General features: G+C 56.1%; 1 protein-coding gene across 1 annotated transcript; it reads left to right on the forward strand.

Moving 5' to 3' along the window:
* The first annotated feature begins 3,721 nt into the window (after positions 1-3,721).
* On the forward strand, positions 3,722-16,930 carry LOC100353388 (zinc finger protein 235). Its single transcript, XM_070062131.1, has 5 exons — positions 3,722-3,807; positions 4,747-4,809; positions 9,226-9,352; positions 9,803-9,886; positions 13,527-16,930. The coding sequence occupies exons 2-5, from the start codon at positions 4,795-4,797 to the stop codon at positions 15,464-15,466; spliced, it is 2,166 nt and encodes a 721-aa protein (XP_069918232.1). The 5' UTR covers positions 3,722-3,807; positions 4,747-4,794; the 3' UTR covers positions 15,467-16,930.
* Positions 16,931-18,423: the final 1,493 nt, after the last annotated feature.

Raw genomic sequence — 18,423 nt, forward strand, 5'->3', positions numbered from 1 at the left:
CCCTCCTGCAAGGACTCAAATGACACTTCTGAGCCCATTAGAATCAAAACTAACACACGACCACCGACGAACACCCTAGCACCCAGCCACGGGTGCAAACTCTCCCCAGCCCCATCCAAGAAAGAAAGAAATACCTGTAACTCCATCAAATTAAAAAACTGTTGAATTAGATGACAGATTACATAGGAACACAAAGAAACATGAAAAAAAAAAAAAGGAAAAATGACCTTCAAAAGGGAACACAATGATTCTTTAGCAACGGACTCCAAAGTAAAGGAAATTTATGAAGTGCCTGAAAAGGAATCCAACATGATGATTTTAAGGAAAATCCAGTGAGATTAAAAAAGAGAGAGAGAGAGATCAGGAAAACAATTCATGTCATTAAAAAAGAACCGAACAGAAATCTTGCAGCTGAAGAATTCAAGGACTGTGTAAACCACCCACGTAACAGGATGAGTCAAATGGAGAATTTCTGCTTCAAGACCTTCGAACAAATCAAGTCAGGAGGGAAAACAAAGAGGGCTCCCCTCTCCCGAGCCCTGCTCCTGGCACCGTGGCCGGAGGTCTCGGACTTGGATCAGCCTTGCTTTGCTCACTGTCCTGTCCCCGTGGAATCCCCCGACACGAGATGAGAACGGAGGCCGTCCTCACCTGTAACAGCCTGGCACTGAGACTCGAATCCAGCTCCAACCGGACTTGGATCCAATCCGAATTCAACTCCAGCCAGCATCCGACAGTCCCGCCCCTCGGGTGAGCACGCAATGACTCCTGTTCCTGTGTCCTTGGAGAGACTCCACGCCTCCCCGTCCCCGCTCAGGTGGCTGCCGGTCCTAAGACTCGGGGGTCAGGCTGCCTTCCCTCTCCCTCTCCCCGCTCTCTCAGATTGGCCCTTCACAAGGGACTGGGAGAAGGCCCCAAGATGACCAAAGAATTCTGGCCAGGGCACACTCCATTGTTTTCCAAAAAAATCTGTTGGCTGGACCCTCGTCTTCAACAAGCCAGGCTTGTTGTGGGCGCCAGGCTGTGGGGTAGGGAGCGACACTATTGAGAGCATCGTGGTTTGGAGCAGGGCCGTGGCTCTGTGGCTCCGTGGCTCCATGGCCCAGCACCTCCAGGGCTCACTGGCTACTCTCTGGGGGTCCTCCCTCTCATCTCAGCTCTGGGAGTACTGGCCCTGTCCCACTCCTCACGGGGATTGCCCCATGCATGACTGGGAGAAGGTCTCGGGGTAACTGCGAAATTCAGGCCAGGGCAACACTCTGCTGTTTCTCCAGAAACCAGTCCCTGACAGCCCACGAGGGTGTCTGGCTGAAAACCGTACTCCGGCCTTCCTTCCTCTGGGATCTGTTTGTCGGCGAGACTGGGCGAGGTTTGGAGCGAGGCCACGGCTTCCATGCCCCAGTGCCCCAGTGTTGTTTTTTTTTTTTTTTTTGAGGGGGTGAGTTTGGGTGTTTAAGATTTATTATTTGAGTTACAGAGAGAGAGAGAGAGAGAGGTTTTCCATCCGCTGGTTCACTCCCCAGATGCCGCAACGCCCGGAGCTGTGCCGATCTGAAGCCAGGAGCCAGGAGCTTCTTCTGGGTCTCCCACGTGGGTGCAGGGGCCCAAGCACTTGGGCCATCTTCTGCTATCCCAAGCCATAGCAGAGAGCTGGATTAGAAGAGGAGCAGGACTTGAACTGGTGCCCATATGGGATGCCGGCACTGCAGGCCAGGGCTTTAACCTGCTATGCCACAGCACTGGCCCCAAGATTTTTTATTTATTTGAGAGGGAGAGACAGAAAGAAAGGTCTTCCATCTGCTGGTTCACTCCCCGAATTTTGAAACCAGGAGCTTCTTCCAGGTCTCCCACGTGGGTGCAGGGGCCCAAACACCCAGGCCACCTTCCGCTGCTTCCCCAGGCCATAGCAGAGAGCTGGATCAGAAGTAGGACCAGCGTTCCTATGGGGTTCCGGCACTGCAGGTGGAGACCTAGCCCACTACGTCACAGCGCCGGCCCCAGTGGGTCCTTTCTCTACCCCAGACACTGACGAGACCTCCGTCTTTTCCTGCGTGCCCTGCCCAATCTCAATTCCTGGTCCCGTCCGTCGGTGTTTCCAGGTTCTGGGTCAGAGTCTAGGCGTCCCTTCCACAGACAGGCGGCTTTTCTACTGGGACTCCTCACCGGGTGTAGCTCCGGCGTGACCGGGGCAGGGGGAGCCGGGTCCTCCAGCCTGTGCCCCGGGGTCCCCTCCCTTCCTCGGCAGGTTGCGCCCTCTTTTGGGTCCCCTGTGCCAGGTCCTTGCGATGTAGTCGTGCCTCAGAGAGCCTCACTGGGGATAACGTCTCTTCTCCGCCATGCTCCCCTGTCTGCTCCTGCCTCGTCACCAGCCCAAGCAGTGGCCAGCACTGGTCCCCCCTCTCCAAACTCTGGCTCTCAACACCTCTGCCAAGGTGCCCGTGAAGGCGCACTGTCAAAATTAGGCCCCTAAGAATGAGCTTGGGGCCGACACTGTGGCACAGGTTAATCCTCCACCTGCAGTGCCGGCATCCCATGTGTGCACCGGTTCGAGTCCCGGCTGCTCCACTTCCGATCCAGCTCTCTTGTTGTGGCCTGGGAAAGCAGTGGAGGACAACGCAAGCCCTTGGGCCCCTGCACCCATGTGGGAGACCTGGAGGAAGCTCCTGGCTCAGCCCAGCTTCAGCCATTGAGGCCATCTGGGGAATGAACCAGGGATCAAAGAACTCTCTCTCTGCCTCTGTGTAACTCTACTGTCGCTCCCCGTCTTCGTGGAGGAACGACACAGGACCCTGCGTTGTTCTTTCGTCTGCTCGGCCCTCCCCGGGTTTGCTGCTGGTTCTTCCCGGGTTGGCTGCTGGTCCTTCCACCTCCGTGGAAGGGCGGTTCCCCCTGCCACATTCCCCACTTCCGCAGGGGAGCGGCACACCGCCGGCCGGCTTTCTCGGGGGCTGCACAGGTGTTCCCTCAAGTGTTCCCTCAGATGTTCCCCTTAGATGTTCCTGGTGAATGCCGTCTCTCTCCTCCTTTATAGTCCTCCTCCGCCAATCCCAACTCGGCTGCCCACACGCCGAGTACGCTGCTCTCCTCCAATCAGTAGCAAGTCCTACAGTTTATTGGTTGAACTGGAGGCAGCTGTGCGGAAGCTGTTTACTTCTCTCCCAGCCCATACTGTGGGAGAGCAGATGCATAGAATAAGTCTTAATTCCAGTAACTCAGTCTAGTCCGGTTTGCTCCCCACACTCTACCTCTCAAATAAATATACGAAAACCTTAAAAAAATAAAGCTCAAGGTTAAGAGGTATAGAAAAGCTATTTCTCTGCACGTGAGGGAGCAAAATGACGGTGCAAGTCCCTGTCAGATCTGCTCATTTTTTTCCCCTCCATGTTGTTGTTTCCCTAAAAAAATCTTAGTTTTTAACTTATTTTTATAATGCAAACTTCGCCTCTCTATGTGGCTGAATTTTTAAAAATTTGCCGTTATGCTCTCATGAGCTTTAAAAAAAAAAGGAACAGAATCAAAACGAATCTGACAGCTAAGGGCTGCCAGCTCAAAGGAATTCCATTTAACTCAAAACAGAAGTCACGCGGTGCAAGTGCTGCCCCGCGAGCATTCTGGGAAATGTAGTCCCGCAGGCGTGTGAACGCCGAGGCACTTCCGCTCGGGCATTCTGGGAAGTGGAGTCCTGGCGCTGTGCAGCCGGAGGCACTTCCGCTCGGGCATTCTGGGAAGTGGAGTCCAGGCGCTGTGCAGCCGGAGGCACTTCCGCTCCGGGCAGGCGAAGTCGGCTCTGGGGTTTCTCGCGCGGAGGTGAGTCCACCTCCGGTCCTGCGACCTTTCGGAGCCCCTGGGGCCTGGGCGTGGGGCCCACGGTGACCAGGTCGCCGGCCCGGGGAGGTGGAGCCCGAGGCCGCAGGGGCAGCGCCCGCCCCGCAGAGCCTCCCGCGCGTGTCTGGTGGAGTCCGGGGGTCTCCTGCCCTCCGGGGCCGGCCCAGCTCTGCCGCTGCTTGGGGCAAACACTGGGCAAGTTAGTCCACCTCCGGGCGTGTGCCTCCCAGGGGCGTTAAAGGACACGTCCTATACACGGGACGCTCAGACAGTACTGGCGCCTGGGGAAATGCTGGTTGCTACCCCAAATCCCGTGCCCGAGGTGGGGTTGGAGCCGCTGCTCTCCCCTTGGTCCTCGCCCGCCTGGAGCCGCGGGGCCTGGATTAGCCTCTAGGTCTAGGGAGAGGGGATAGGGCTCCTGCATCACGTTAACCCGCGACGCCACTTCCCGGAGAGGTTTGGGTGCGCGGCCACACGTGGGAAGCGGCCGTCCAGGGTCTCCCGGGTGCACGTTTGCAGGTAGCGGCCGGCCCGGCTCGGCCAGCCTTCCCCGGAGGCGGGGGGACCTGCCTGAGCCGTCGGCTCGGGGCTCCGGGGCGCTCCGGGGCGCTCCGGGGCGCTCCGGGGGCTTTGCGGAAAGCGCACGCGTGTCCGGAGGTGGAGCGCACGGGGCATCGTCCCCGTCCGCCGGTGACCGAATTGGGAGTGGAGTTTACGCTGCCCGTCCGCAGAAACCGGTGGAGACGCGGGACTCGGAAGCCCCACGTTGGCTGTGGGGCCAGGCCCGGGGGCAGCCTGTGGGTGGGGTTGTGCACAGGGGGTCCGGGCCCCTGTCCTCGCCGAGCCGGGACAGGGGGGTGGCTCCGTCCCACGAGGCACGTGGACTCACGGCCCCTTCCCCTGTCTGTCTCCCGTCCCCAGTTTGGCCTTGGAAGAACGCTGCCCTTCCTCGGAAGGAGGAGGAGGAAGATGACCAGGCTCCGGGTGAGTCGGGTTTGCCTCCCGTCCCGAGGACCGCCCCTTGCTCGAGGCTGGAAGCCGTCTTCCCCCGGTTCGGGAAGCAGGAGGGGGACCAGAGGCACTGGAGGCCGATGCAGGCTTCTGCCTTGATTTCCAAAGATGGAGTAAAACCTGCCCCGTGGGGAGGGAGAGGGCAGCTGGCCTGGCTGCGAAGCCGCCGGCTCCCGGGCCGATACCCGGGGCCAGTCCCCGCTCCCTGCTGATGTGGGCCCGGGGCGGCTGTGACCGAGCGCCCACGTGGAGGACTTGGAGCTCCAGTCCCGGCCGTCGGGAGGGTGAACCAGTGAAGGGTAACTGGCTCCCTCTGTCCATCTGTTTCTAAGATCAATTTAATAAGAAAAAGGAACTAAATTTTTTCTCTAAATGAAAAACCACCCCTCCATGTAAACGTGTTCACAAGCCATTTGCAATAGCAAGGTGTTTTTGATTTGACGTTTGATTGACATTTTCAATGGGACATCATTTCCATAGTTTGCCTGATCTTTTTCCTCATTTTCCATATTTCTGTGGTTTATGAATCTTGCCATTTTAAAGGCATTGACAGTGCATTTTTCCTACATGCAACTTCTCTGAGGCTTTGACCATTTCTGTCCTTATTGTCGTGGCCTCTCTGTGTGGCGAGAGTGAAGTGTGTGACCTGATGAGGTCGGATCCAGCTGGGGTGAATTCAGAGGGAACTGGAGTTTTCAGTCAAGAGCTAGATTTTTAAATTGTAAGGTCAGCATCCATGTGTTATGTTTTATTAACATGTTAGTATTTTTTAAAAGTACTACATAGTTTTAAAAATCTGAGAAATCAGAGTGGGTAAAGCAGCTGCCTGCAGTGCTGGCATCCCACACGGGTGCCGGTTCCAGTCCCGGCTGCTCCTCTTCCGATCCAGCTCTCTGCTGTGGCCTGGGAAAGCAGTAGATGGCCCAACTCCTTGACCCCTGCACCCGCGTGGGAGACCTGCAAGAAATTCCTGGCTTTGGGTTGGCGCAGCTCTGGCCATTGCGGCCACTGGGGGAGTGAACCAGCAGATGGATGACGTCCCTCTCTTTGTCTCTGTTCTCTGTAAGTCTGCCTTTCAAATAAATATATATATATTTTTTTAAATCTGATAGCCCCAGAGTCTTGCCAAGTATTTACTCTATGTGATGGCACCCAAGTGAGGATTGAGATGGTTTTAGCTATGGATGGATTTTTTTTTCCTTAAAGATTTATTTATTTGAAACAGTTATACAGAGAGAGGAGAGGCAGAGAGAGAGAGAGACAGAGAGAGAGACAGAGACAGAGGTCTTTCATCTGCTGGTTCACTCTCCAATTGGCTACAACAGCTAGAGCTGGGCTGACCCGAAGCCAGGAGCCAGGGGCTTCTTCTGGGTCTCCCACATGGGTGCAGGGGCCCAAGGACTTGGTCCATGCTCCACTGCTTTCCCAGGCCACAGCAGAGAGCTGGATGGGAAGTGGAGCGGCCGGGACTCGAACCAGCGCCCACATGGGATGCCAGTGCTGCAGGCTGGGTGGGGCTTTACTCACTATGCCACACGCCGGCCGGCTTACCGTTCTTGATGGGAATCTTTCTTGATGCATGTTGTGCTCCAGTCAGGTTGAGTAAAGGGATCGCACATGCAGTATTCGGGGGATATGATCTCGTAACATTTTTAAATTTGAGCAGCAGACAGCCTCAGAGAGCTCTGACCTGCTGGTTCACTCCCCAAGTGCCCAGACCAGGGCCGGGAACACAGTCCAGGTCTCCCTCCGGAGTTTCGGGAACAGTTACTGCGCCATCACCGCTGCCTCCCAGGATCCGCGCTGGTGGGAAGTGGAGTCGGGGGCCAGAGCTGGGAATTGAATGAACTCGGGTACTCTGGTGTGCGATGTGGGCATCGTAACCTTGGGCTAAACGCTTGCTCCATGGTCTCTTAAAAAATAAGCCAAGTAAGGTAATGTCCACTAGTAATCTCCTATCAGAAGAGTTGGGAAAATTGCCAAGATATTAGTAAATAAGAGTGAACTTGACAGTGCAGGTGGCCTCTCTGGGGACTCGGCCAACTTGTCAGGTTATCTCCTGGCAGAAGGTAAGTATTTTTTGCAGCTCTGACTTTAACCTTTAAGTGATCAAACTGCACATCACTTGCCGTGGTTAAACACAGGTCATCGCTTCCGTGGAGTCGGCCAGAGTGGGCTGAAGTTGAGGACGCGCTCGGCGGCATTCAGTGAGCAGCCGCTACGTGAGGCACTGGGAAAAGTCCTCAAAGAGGGGTATTACACCCCCCCCCCCCCGGGAGACCCATGTTTCCATGAACTTCTAGAAGCCCTCATGAATCCACTCGTTGGATCCTTTCAGGGACCCTAGAAGTGAGGCGACTCGTCCAAGGTCATGAAGTTAATGCACAGAGCTTTGGAATGTGAACCGAGGTAGTCGGCTTCCAGGGTGTGTGCTCCTGACCTTGACCCTGAACGCTGCTGCGTCTGCTGGACGCATGGCTGTTCCTGGACACGGAGAATGAGTAGCACGCCCCAGAGGGTTACTGGGGGCTTGCTGGAGTGGCAAGCAAGCCGGAACAGGCGCTGGAGCAGTAGTGTGGTTTGGAAACGAACACGGTGCCGAGTTTTGTAAGAAATTCCGTCGTGTAAAGGGTGAACCCCGTGACGGAACAGTGACAGTTGGAGAGGCTGTGTACCACGTGGAAGGTGTTTTGTTTTCATTCTCCTCCGGCAGCATTTTGATGTTTTTCTGGGAGGGAAAGAGTAGGAACTCTACTAAGAGATGCTCGGGTCCCTTTTGGCCATTGGTCCCATGATGGAGGTTACGTGCACTCCACGCCGTAAGAGGTGGTGAGGTTACGTGTGTATCATGTCATAGGGAGCGGTGAGGGTCTGTGCACTCCACACTGTAGGAGGCAGTGGGGGTCCACATGCATCATGTCATAGGGGCGATGGGGGTCCGTGTGCATCATGTAGTAGGAGGTGGTGGGGGGTCTGTGCACTCCACACTGTAGGAGGTGGTGGGGGTCCGTGCACTCCACACTGTAGGGGGCGGTGGGGGTCTGTGTGCATGATGTCGTAGGAGGCGGTGGGGGTCTGTGTGCATCATGTCATAGGAGGCAGTGGGGGTCCGTGTGTATCATGTCGTAGAAGGCGGTGGAGGTCTGTGCACTCCACACTGTAGGAGGCCGTGTGGGTCCGCGTGCATCATGTCGTAGGAGGCGGTGGGGGTCCGTGTGCCTCATGTCATAGGGAGCGGTGAGGGTTTGTGCACTCCACACTGTAGGAGGCGGTGGGGGTCTGTGCACTCCACACTGTAGGAGGCGGTGGGGGTCTGTGTGCATCATGTCGTAGGAGGCGGTGTGGGTCCGTGTGCATCATGTCGTAGGGGGCAGTGGGGGTCCGTGCACTCCACACTGTAAGAGGTGGTGGGGGTCCGTGCGCATCATGTCGTAGGGGTGGTGGGGGTCCGTGCACTCCACACTGTAGGGGGCGGTGGGGGTCCGTGCACTCCACACTGTAGGGGGTGGTGGGGGTCCGTGTGCATCATGTCGTAGGGGTGGTGGGGGTCCGTGTGCATCATGTCGTAGGGGCGGTGGGGGTCCGTGTGCATCATGTCGTAGGGGCGGTGGGGGTCTGTGCACTCCACACTGTAGGGGTGGTGGGGGTCCGTGCGCATCATGTCATAGGGGCGGTGGGGGTCTGTGTGCATCATGTCGTAGGGGGCGGTGGGGGTCCATGTGCATCATGTCGTAGGGGGCGGTGGGGGTCCGTGTGCATCATGTCGTAGGGGGCAGTGTGGGTCCACGTGCTTCATGTCGTAGGGGCGTAGGGGGCAGTGTGGGTCCATGCGCATTATGTCGTAGGGGCGGTGGGGGTCCGTGTGCATCATGTCGTAGGGGCGGTGGGGGTCCGTGCACTCCACACTGTAGGGGGTGGTGGGGGTCCGTGTGCATCATGTCGTAGGGGCGGTGGGGGTCTGTGCACTCCACACTGTAGGGGTGGTGGGGGTCCGTGCGCATCATGTCATAGGGGCGGTGGGGGTCCGCGTGCATCATGTCGTAGGGGGTGGTGGGGGTCCGTACGCATCATGTCGTAGGGGGCGGTGGGGGTCCACGTGCATTATGTCGTAGGGGGCGGTGGGGGTCCGTGTGCATCATGTCGTAGGGGCGGTGGGGGTCTGTGCGCATCATGTCGTAGGGGGCGGTGGGGGTCCACATGCATCATGTCGTAGGGGGCAGTGTGGGTCCACGTGCTTCATGTCGTAGGGGCGTAGGGGGCAATGTGGGTCCATGCGCATTATGTCGTAGGGGCGGTGGGGGTCCGTGTGCATCATGTCGTAGGGGCGGTGGGGGTCCGTGCACTCCACACTGTAGGAGGCGGTGAGGTTACATGTGCTTCATGTCGTAGGAGGCGGTGACCTTCCAGGACGTGGCCGTGGTCTTCAGCGAGGAGGAGCTGCGGCTGCTGGTTCCTGCGCAGAGGGCGCTGTACCGCGAGGTGATGCTGGAGAACTTCCGGAACCTGCTGTGCGTGGGTGAGCGCGGCCCCCTGTAACGTGGGTGGCGGCGATGTCTCCAGGCACACTGCCTCCCGGGAGCACTCGGGCTTGGCTGCTCCTGGCGCCTTCCTGCTTCCCTGTTGCTGGTGGGCGGGTCCCGGGGACGGGTCAGCACCAGCGCTCTGGGCGTGGGGTGTTGCGGTACCCGAGATGGCCGGCAGTTAGGCGGTGCCTGCCTCGTCCGTGCGAGGTGCAAAGACGTTGACTGGAAACGAGTCGCCGCATCTTCTGTTTCGGTGGCCTCTGGGCACCAGTGATGGATTCCTGATGTATTTCCTCCAGCCGGTCTTGGCGCGGGTCCGGGTTTGAGAAACACTGCTGGGGCGGGGGGGGGGCAGGGGGGGGGCAGGTGACGGGATGGGTGGAGCTTACCTTGTGGGACTGGGGCTAAAATTTTCTTAATACCCTTCCCCCTTGTTTCCACAGGGCATCAGTCCTTCAAGCCAGATGTGATCTCCCAGTTGGAGAGAGAGGAGAGGCTTCGGGTGCAGGAGATCCAGACCCAAAGAGGTAGGCTGCAGGGGGAGCTGCCGTCGTAGACGGCGGCCCCGCTCCCCTGCGTGCTCCCTGAAAACGCGGGCGCCATCGCGTTTCTGTCTCGCGTCCCCGTTGCTCGTGTCCTCCAGGTTCCGAGGGAAGGCGCCGGGGGCCGCGCAGCTGGGCTCGCCTGCCAGGCCCTCGCTGATCCTGCGTTGTGAGCGTGTGGTCCCGCGTCAGAGCTTCTTAGCTTCTCTCCCTCTGGGGTGCGCTCACCCAGCTCATGTCTGAGGGGCGTCCTCCGGCCAGGCCAGCCCCTGCGTGGCCCTCCGTGCCTCAGTTTCCGCCACAGCACCACACCTCCAGGCTTACAGTTTCCTGTTAATTATGTGAAACATAACCACCGCGCAGAGCGCACCCGCTCATTTTTAGTCGACGGGGGCAGTGTGCAGGACTCGCCTCCAGCACCTGCAGCTGCTCCGGCCGGATGCGGGGACTCCGCTCCCTCCACCCATGCCTGCCTGCCGCTGCCTGGGGCAGTCTGATCGGTTCAGCTACTTCCTGTCGGGGGACCCGGATGATACTGTCACTTGGCGTCATCGAGGTTCAGCTGTGCGGCAGCACGCGTGGGAACCCCCTTGAAGGCTGATGTTCCATTGCAGTACACGCGTGCCTTACGTGCCTTCAACTGTGTGGACGTCCCGTTGTTTGTGTTTTCACCGTTGGGAGTAGTGACCTTTGCTGTCCGAATGTCTGAGTCCCTGCTTGGCAGTGTGTGTGTGTGTAGACTTGCTGGGCGACACGGGAATTAGGCGTTGAGGAGCACCGCCCCATCTGACGTTCCCACCAGCCGTGCACAGGGGCTCCCACTCTCCCACTCCCCTCCTCTTGCCAGCACTACTTCCTGCTTTGGTGACAGTGGCCACGCGGTCGATGTGAAGTCGCCTTCATCGTGGGTTTGATTGCATTTTTCTAATGACTGGCGTTATGTGTTTCGTCATGTGCTTGTTGGCCATTTGTATAGGAATGTTGAAGCCCCTTGCCTGTTTTGTTTTTTTGAGCTCTTTATTTAATAGAGCCATTAAGCCCCTGACTATGATTTAAATTTGAAGAGTTTATCAAGTGAAAAGTAGAAAGCCCACGGTCCGGTGGGAAAACAGACAAGGGGGTGGGCGGCAGTGAGGATGTTCAACTTGACTCTCACCAGGGGGGTTTTCAGAGTCACAGAAATGGTAATACCACAGTGACGTGTACTCCCGATCAGTTCGTTAGACAGATATCTCAACGTTTTGCTAAACACTATTTCATTTTTGTCTCTATTCTGCTCTGTATTTCTTGCTAATTTGGGGTTTGATTTGTTCTTGAAATGCGTTGTTAGGTTATTGTTATTTACAATCTATTTTTGTGCTGCGAGGGAGGGCTTATTACTATAAATTCCCCTTACTAGTGCTTTTGCCCCCATCCCATGCCTTTCAGTATGTTATGTTTCTAACTGTTTCAAGAAAAGGTGATAATTTCCTTTGAATTTGTTTTGTTTTTATTCAGTTGTAGTCAGAGAAGAATGTGTGTTCTGCAGCTGTTGGGTAAAATGCTCTGTAGAGGTCTGCCCGGCCTTGCGGTCTGCAGTGTGGCTGAACTCTGTCCTTTGCTAAAAGAGGGGTGTAGCCCTGGGCTGCTGGCACCCCTCTGCCATTAGCTACAGGAGAGCGGGGCTGTGGCATGAGGCGCCTGTGCCATGACTGTCGAGTGGATTGATCGTTACTCTGGGTTAGGTGTTGATACCCCCGGTCCATGAAACACCTTCTTTCAGTCTTTGTCTTCACTGGGAGAGTCTTACCGCAGCACGGTTTTCCATACAGGCAGCCAGTCTGTGTGTCGTCCTGGGGGATTTAGAGCGCTGACACTCGTGGTTCTTACTGAGAGCCGGAGACACGCGTCCCGTCGCTCGTGAGCTTCTGTGTGCTCTGCTGCTCCTGGCATTTGCCGGGCCGTGGCCACTGGAGCTCTGACTGCTGTCCCGTGCTGCCGGTCCCTTCCGTGCCGGCTCCTCCTCCTGGGTGAACTCCCTGAGCCATCCGGAGCGGCGCTGCTGGGTCCCCATGGATTTTCTTGGGGAAAGGGCTATGCCCCTCCGTTCCTGGAGGAGGACTGCGCTGGGTGTCCTGTCCCCGTCGGCAGTCCTGTTCTAGGAACTGGACCGTACGCCTCACTCCCTACTTGTCAGGTTCCTGAGAAAGCCGGCTGGAGTCCCTTCCTGGCCCAGACCTGGTGCTTTTCCCTAGCAGTGTTTAGTGACCGTGTGTACCGCTGACAATCTCATTACGTGGCGTGGTGTCAGTCTTTCCTGGGCCTGTGGGTCTGGGTCTGTGGGCCTCTTGTGCCTGCGTAATCAGATCTGCCTCTGGACTTGGGGGTCCCAGCTGCTGTTTCTTGGAGTAGACTTTGTATACCCTTCCTTTTTCCTTCGCACTTCAAATACTGGCTCATCCGATGGCGAGCCCGAGGTCCCGGAAGCTGGGTTCTGAAGCGCTCCCTCCGCTCTGCCTTCTGGGTTCCCAGGATGTACACGTTTATCCACCTACGTCCGTAAGCTTGTTCACTCGCTTTTCTCCTCCATTTGACCGTTTCCCATGGCCTGTCCTCAGCTTCACAGTTCAGGTACTTTATCGCTAAGCTTGAGAATTTCATCTGATTCTTTATATATTTTCTTTCTGTTGATTTTTCTCATTTACTTCATGCATTATTGGTAATAATTTTTTAAAAAGCTATAGGAGGCCAGCATTACGGCACAGCAGAAGATGGCCCACGTGCTCGGGGCCCTGCTAACCCCGTGGGAGACTTGGAGAAGCTCCTGGCTTTGGCCTGGTGCACTCCTGGGCACTGCAGCCTCCGGGGAGTGAACCAGCGGATGGAAGATCTGTCCCTCCCTCTCTGTAACTGTCAGACAAATAAGTAAATCTTTAGTCTCCCTATCCTTTTTTTTTTTTTTTTTTTTAAATACTGCAGAGTCTAACCAGAACTAAATTCAAAGTGGTCTATCGTTCTCCTAATTTGGTTTAAAATAGTTTTTAAATCCTGTTAAGTCGGAGCCCTGTGTTTCCGTAGACTTTGTTCCTTTGAACACCTTCCTTCTTCGGTTCTTAGTGTGCAGAAGTGTCGGCCAGGCGTTTCACACTTGCTCCTCATCAGGAGAGCGCTTCCCGGGGTAAGAGGTCATCTAAGGCCCCTCAGGTCGCAAGCCCCCCATCCAGACAGATGCCTTCAAGGCCTTCATTACCCAGAGTCCCCGGCTTCTCGGGACCTTCGCTGTCTGGGGAGTCCCTGCGCCATGGAGCCGTCTCCGGGCCCCTGCAGCCCATGTGTGGTCACTGCTTTTCCCTCTCGTGGCCCCAGGCAAAGCCAAACAATCGCTGTTCATGTAGCTCCTGGCAGGATGTTTGGAATAAGGTCTGCTCCTCCGCCCCGGGCCGTGCCGAGCTCCGGGGGAGGCTCTGACAGCCCACGGGACGCCGCGTCTCCGCCGTGACCAGCGGGGTTCTCTGGTGCAGGCCCCCACGGGCGCTCTGGGGAGAACCTCGGGCAGACTGCTGTCGGTGCTTTCACGGGCCTTGGGCCTCCCGGCTCACCCAGGGACGTCCTCCTCTCGCTGATTGCTTTTTCTCTGTCCTGTCAGGAAGCAAGAATGGAAACAAGACGGGGACGTGTCATGATGCGGAATCGAGGTGCCTGGCTCTGGGGGACCTTTCATGCTGGCGCATCGAGCGACGTCCTGGAAGCCAGTTACCTGGAAGTCAGGACTCCGTGGTAGACGTGCGTGGAAGGAGCTCTCGGCTCCCCAGGCCAGATCGCGGCCCCTGTCGGCTGGGAACAGGACAGTCCCCTCGGGCGTCTGCAGACGGCGGCTGTGTAGGGGATCTTCCAGGGGAGCTTTCTACTATTGGAGACCAGGAGTTTGTACCCGGGGGTGCTTGCAATTCCCGGACTAAAATCTCCCTGGGTGAGACGCAGAATTGCCAGACGAGGTGTCCACAGACGCAGGGGAGGAGCAGAGGGCGCATACTGGCTCCACGTGTCGACCTCTTGAGTTGCATTTCACGCCACCACGCCGACACCCACGAAGGCGAGGAGGCCCGCGGCCTGCAGGGCCCGCCTCCCAGCCAGCACGGTATTCGCCCAGGACAGAAGCCCCACCCGCGTGAGGAGTGCGGGAAGGCCTTCAGCGAGAGCCGGAGCCTGGCCCTCGGGCAGCAGGTGCCCCTGGCGACCGAGTCCCCTGCCTGCTGCAAACCCGAGGAGGGCGCCGGCTCCGCCTCCGCCACGCCCCTTCAGGCCAGCGTGCGCGCGGGGAGAAAGCGCTACTGGTGCCACGAGTGCGGGAAGGGCTTCAGCCAGAGCTCGAACCTGCAGACGCATCAGCGCGTGCACACCGGGGAGAAGCCCTACACGTGCCACGCGTGCGGGAAGAGCTTCAACCAGAGCTCCCACCTCTACGCCCACCTGCCCATCCACACGGGCGAGAAGCCCTACAGGTGCGAGGTGTGCGGCAAGGGCTTCAGCCGCAGCACGGACCTCAGCATCCACTGGCGCGTGCACACCGGGGAGAAGCCCTACACGTGCAAGGTGTGCGGCAAGGGCTTCACGCAGCGGTCGCACCTGCAGGCGCACGAGAGGGTCCACACCGGGGAGAAGCCCTACAGGTGCGCGGACTGCGGGAAGCGCTTCAGCTGCAGCTCCAACCTGCACACGCACCAGCGCGTGCACACGGAGGAGAAGCCCTACCGCTGCGAGCAGTGCGGCAAGTGCTTCAGCCTGAGCTTCAACCTGCACAGCCACCGGCGCGTGCACACGGGCGAGAAGCCCTACCGCTGCGGCGAGTGCGGCAAGGGCTTCAGCTCGGCCTCCAGCTTCCAGAGCCACCAGCGCGTGCACACCGGCGAGAAGCCCTTCCGCTGCAGCGTGTGCGGCAAGGGCTTCAGCCAGAGCTCCTACTTCCAGGCCCACCAGCGGGTCCACACCGGCGAGAAGCCCTACAAGTGCGACGTGTGCGGGAAGCGCTTCAACTGGAGCCTGAACCTGCACAACCACCAGCGCGTGCACACCGGGGAGAAGCCCTACACGTGCGAGGAGTGCGGCAAGGGCTTCAGCCAGGCCTCCAACCTGCAGGCGCACCAGAGCGTCCACACCGGCGAGAAGCCGTTCAAGTGCGGCGTGTGTCAGAAGCGGTTCAGTCAGGCCTCGCACCTCCAGGCCCATCAGAGAGTCCACACCGGGGAGAAGCCCTACACGTGCGACACCTGCGGCAAGGCCTTCAGCCAGAGGTCCAACCTGCAAGTGCACCAGATCATCCACACGGGGGAGAAGCCGTTCAAGTGTGAGGAGTGCGGGAAGGAGTTCAGCTGGAGCGCCGGCCTCAGTGCGCATCAGCGCGTGCACACGGGGGAGAAGCCCTACACGTGCCAGCAGTGTGGCAAGGGCTTCAGCCAGGCCTCGCACTTCCACACGCACCAGCGGGTCCACACCGGGGAGAGGCCGTACATCTGTGACGTGTGTTGCAAGGGCTTCAGCCAGCGGTCACACCTCGTGTACCACCAGCGGGTCCACGCGGGGCCGTGAGGCGCGGCGCAGGGGTGTGGTGACGGGACGCCGGTCGGCCGTGGGGAGTTCCTGCAGCACCGTGAAATGTCGGAGCCCTCGGGGAGAAACTCAAGGCTGCGTTTCAGGGACTGGGTTGAGATGAATTCTCTGCAAACATCCGATTTCACGGATGAGAGAAACTGGGTTTTAGCAATGTGATGTTTTAATCAAGTGCCCACATTCTCAAGATACAATAGGGCAGAGGCATCTTAACACTGTCACGCCTACCCAGGGCAGGGGCCTTAGAAATAAAGATCGTGGGCAGGACTTCAGTGATTGACAAAGCCGATGGCAACTGAAATGTAACTTCCGTGTAGGGAAAGGATTCTCACCGCTGTGCCTCCACCATGTAGAATTGTGCTTGGCTTATAATACAGCCGGCAGTCCCTGAGGAAGGTGAAGGACGGCTCCAAGTACTCAATTCCAGTCCAGCCCCTACCCTAAGTTCACAGCTGTATTCAGAAGAAAGCCTGCAAGTAGCCTTAACATTTTCAGGAAATACTAAACTATAGGAAATCTTGTAATGATGCCGGAAATAACAAATCTGGACGAAAGACTTGTGGATGACTCCCTTCCTTCCAGCCTTGGTTCTTTGTAGAGTGTATCATCAGTTACACAGAATGAATTTTAATATTCATTTGTATCTTACAGAAAAAATACTTTTTAATATAATTTGGCACTACAATTTATATGAGTGGCATTTTTGAACCATACTTCATTAAAGGTAGGATTACTATAACTTTTAAAGTGTTATAAGTAGTTACGGATGACAGAGTTTCTTAGTAAACTTCAGTTGTTAGGAATTCCTGTCTTATTATTTCCATTCCGCTTGGCTCCTATAACATTCCTAGAAGTCCTTGCTCCAGGACCTTCTGAGTGAGAAGGGGTCTTGGCGGAGTTGAAGGGCACGGGTTCTGTCCCATTCCTCACTCCTATGACCATGCTTCCCCTACAGGGGAGGGAGGGAGACAGGACACCTGTTGGGTTTGGATGGAAATGTCAGTTAAACATAGAAGGGTGCAGCCATTAAAGCGACGGTGCAAAACGCTAACAGGAAAAGGACTCACGTTATGAAAAAGCCAAGCTGTGGCCATCCGCATAGGGATAGTGCATGGAAGAATATTAATTGCTAACAACGGTTGAACAGGGAGGGCTGAATTTTTTTTCAAGAAATTACTCACAGGGACTGTTAACAGCTGGACCAAAGCAGTGGAACTGTGTGTCAGTGAAAGTCCTTGCACATCTGTACCATAACGGCGTTCTCTTCCACGCCACGTGAACGTGTATGGATGCTCACTGTGCCGTTTCTGACAGCCAGCGATTGACAGACTCACAGAGTGCAGTGTGCGGACTCAGCTGAGGGAGGATGGATCGTAACTGCTGACCTTGTTAGGTACTTAGAGTATGATCATGTATGTGATAAATGTATATGTTACTGTTAAAGGACTAATTTTTATGCTTCTAAATCTTTATTTTCAGTGCATTCTAGCCATCAGGACAGAAAGAATAATATGAAGAATTCCCATATATACTTGGGGTCTCTAATGTGATCGGTAAGATATGCTTGTTTGCACCTGCAGCTGGTTCAGCGCCAGAACCTTATCTTCCCCTTACAGACGGCTGCACTGCTGGTCAAAGTAGGGCTGTCGAGGCCGTAATGCCAACACTGCTTTTTAGAATCCCAGAAACGTCAGGCTTTCAGAATCGGCCATTTGCTACAGGAGGGCGTCTGAAGCAGGCCCGAGCAGTTGGGGACACTGTGGTACAGGTGCGTTACTCCATAGAAAGGACCTATGAGGGCAACTTTAAAAGTTTATGGAAATGATGGAATGAAAGCACTTTGGTACAAGAAATTTTGAAATTCATGCATAGTTTTTAGTGTGCATTTCCATGAACTTTTTGAAGGCTGTTCAGGTGTCTAGAGAGAGTGTAAGAACCCTGGGAATATTTTAAATGTGCCTTGAAACAGGGACTTCCACTTGTGATAGGTGAGCAGTTTTAGTTCCTGTTGTACCAGAATTCCAGCTGACATCAAACGAACTCCAGACCGAATATTAAATGTTTCACATATTTGCAGTTTGAAACGTATGTATTGATGTGATATAGGAACCACACGTACATTTTCCTGCGTCTGTGTGCTCATCCTGCAGCTCCTCCATGTGCCTGGTTCCAGGACCGCGTCCTCTTGTGTACTCGGAGTCTTTTCTAAAACTTCGGATGCTACAGATACTGTGTAAGCAGTTGTTTATACAGAGAAAAAGAAAATGAGGCCTGCACGGGTTTAGTACAGAGCATTTTTTTTAAAAAAAATTGAGTGGTAGAGTTATAAACAGGGCAAGAGAAAAGGGACTTCCATGTGCTGGTTCACTCCCCAAAGGGGTGCAACACCCAGAACTGAGCTGATCTGGAGCCAGGAGCCTCTTCTAGGTCTCCCATGTGGGTTCAGGGGCCCAAGCTCCTTGGGCCATCTTCCACTACTTTCCCATCCCATAGCAGAGAGTGGGATGGGAAGAGGAACAGCTGGGACACAAACCATGTGGTTGCCGGCACCACAGCTGGAGGCTTAGCCTACTATGCCACAGCACTGCCCCAGTACAGACCATTAAAAGAAAAACTCACCCATGTGCAGAACTTGTGGACCCAGGATCCAAAGGCCCAACAGTCTCTCTGAAGGCAGTGGGGAATCAGCAGAGGTGGGCAGATGTTGGGGGTGGTTTCAGTACTGTGAGAGGAATGACGCGGGGCCAGTTTGCTGTTTTTTTTTTTTTTTTAATTATTTTTATTTTTTTTTAAATTTTTTTGACAGGCAGAGTGGACAGTGAGAGAGAGACAGAGAGAAAGGTCTTCCTTTGCCGTTGGTTCACCCTCCAATGGCCGCCACGGCCAGTGCGTTGCGGCCGGTGCACCGCGCTGATCCGATGGCAGGAGCCAGGTGC

The sequence above is a fragment of the Oryctolagus cuniculus genome, chromosome 18 (genome assembly GCF_964237555.1).
Source record: "Oryctolagus cuniculus chromosome 18, mOryCun1.1, whole genome shotgun sequence".
In the NCBI taxonomy this organism is placed as follows: domain Eukaryota; kingdom Metazoa; phylum Chordata; class Mammalia; order Lagomorpha; family Leporidae; genus Oryctolagus; species Oryctolagus cuniculus.

Excerpts from the sequence above, each read along its gene's own strand:
- LOC100353388 (XM_070062131.1), top strand. Across the intron at positions 9,353-9,802 it reads CCGGAACCTGCTGTGCGTGG|GGCATCAGTCCTTCAAGCCA; the intron begins GTGAGCGCGGCC and ends TTGTTTCCACAG. Across the intron at positions 9,887-13,526 it reads GGAGATCCAGACCCAAAGAG|GAAGCAAGAATGGAAACAAG; the intron begins GTAGGCTGCAGG and ends CTGTCCTGTCAG.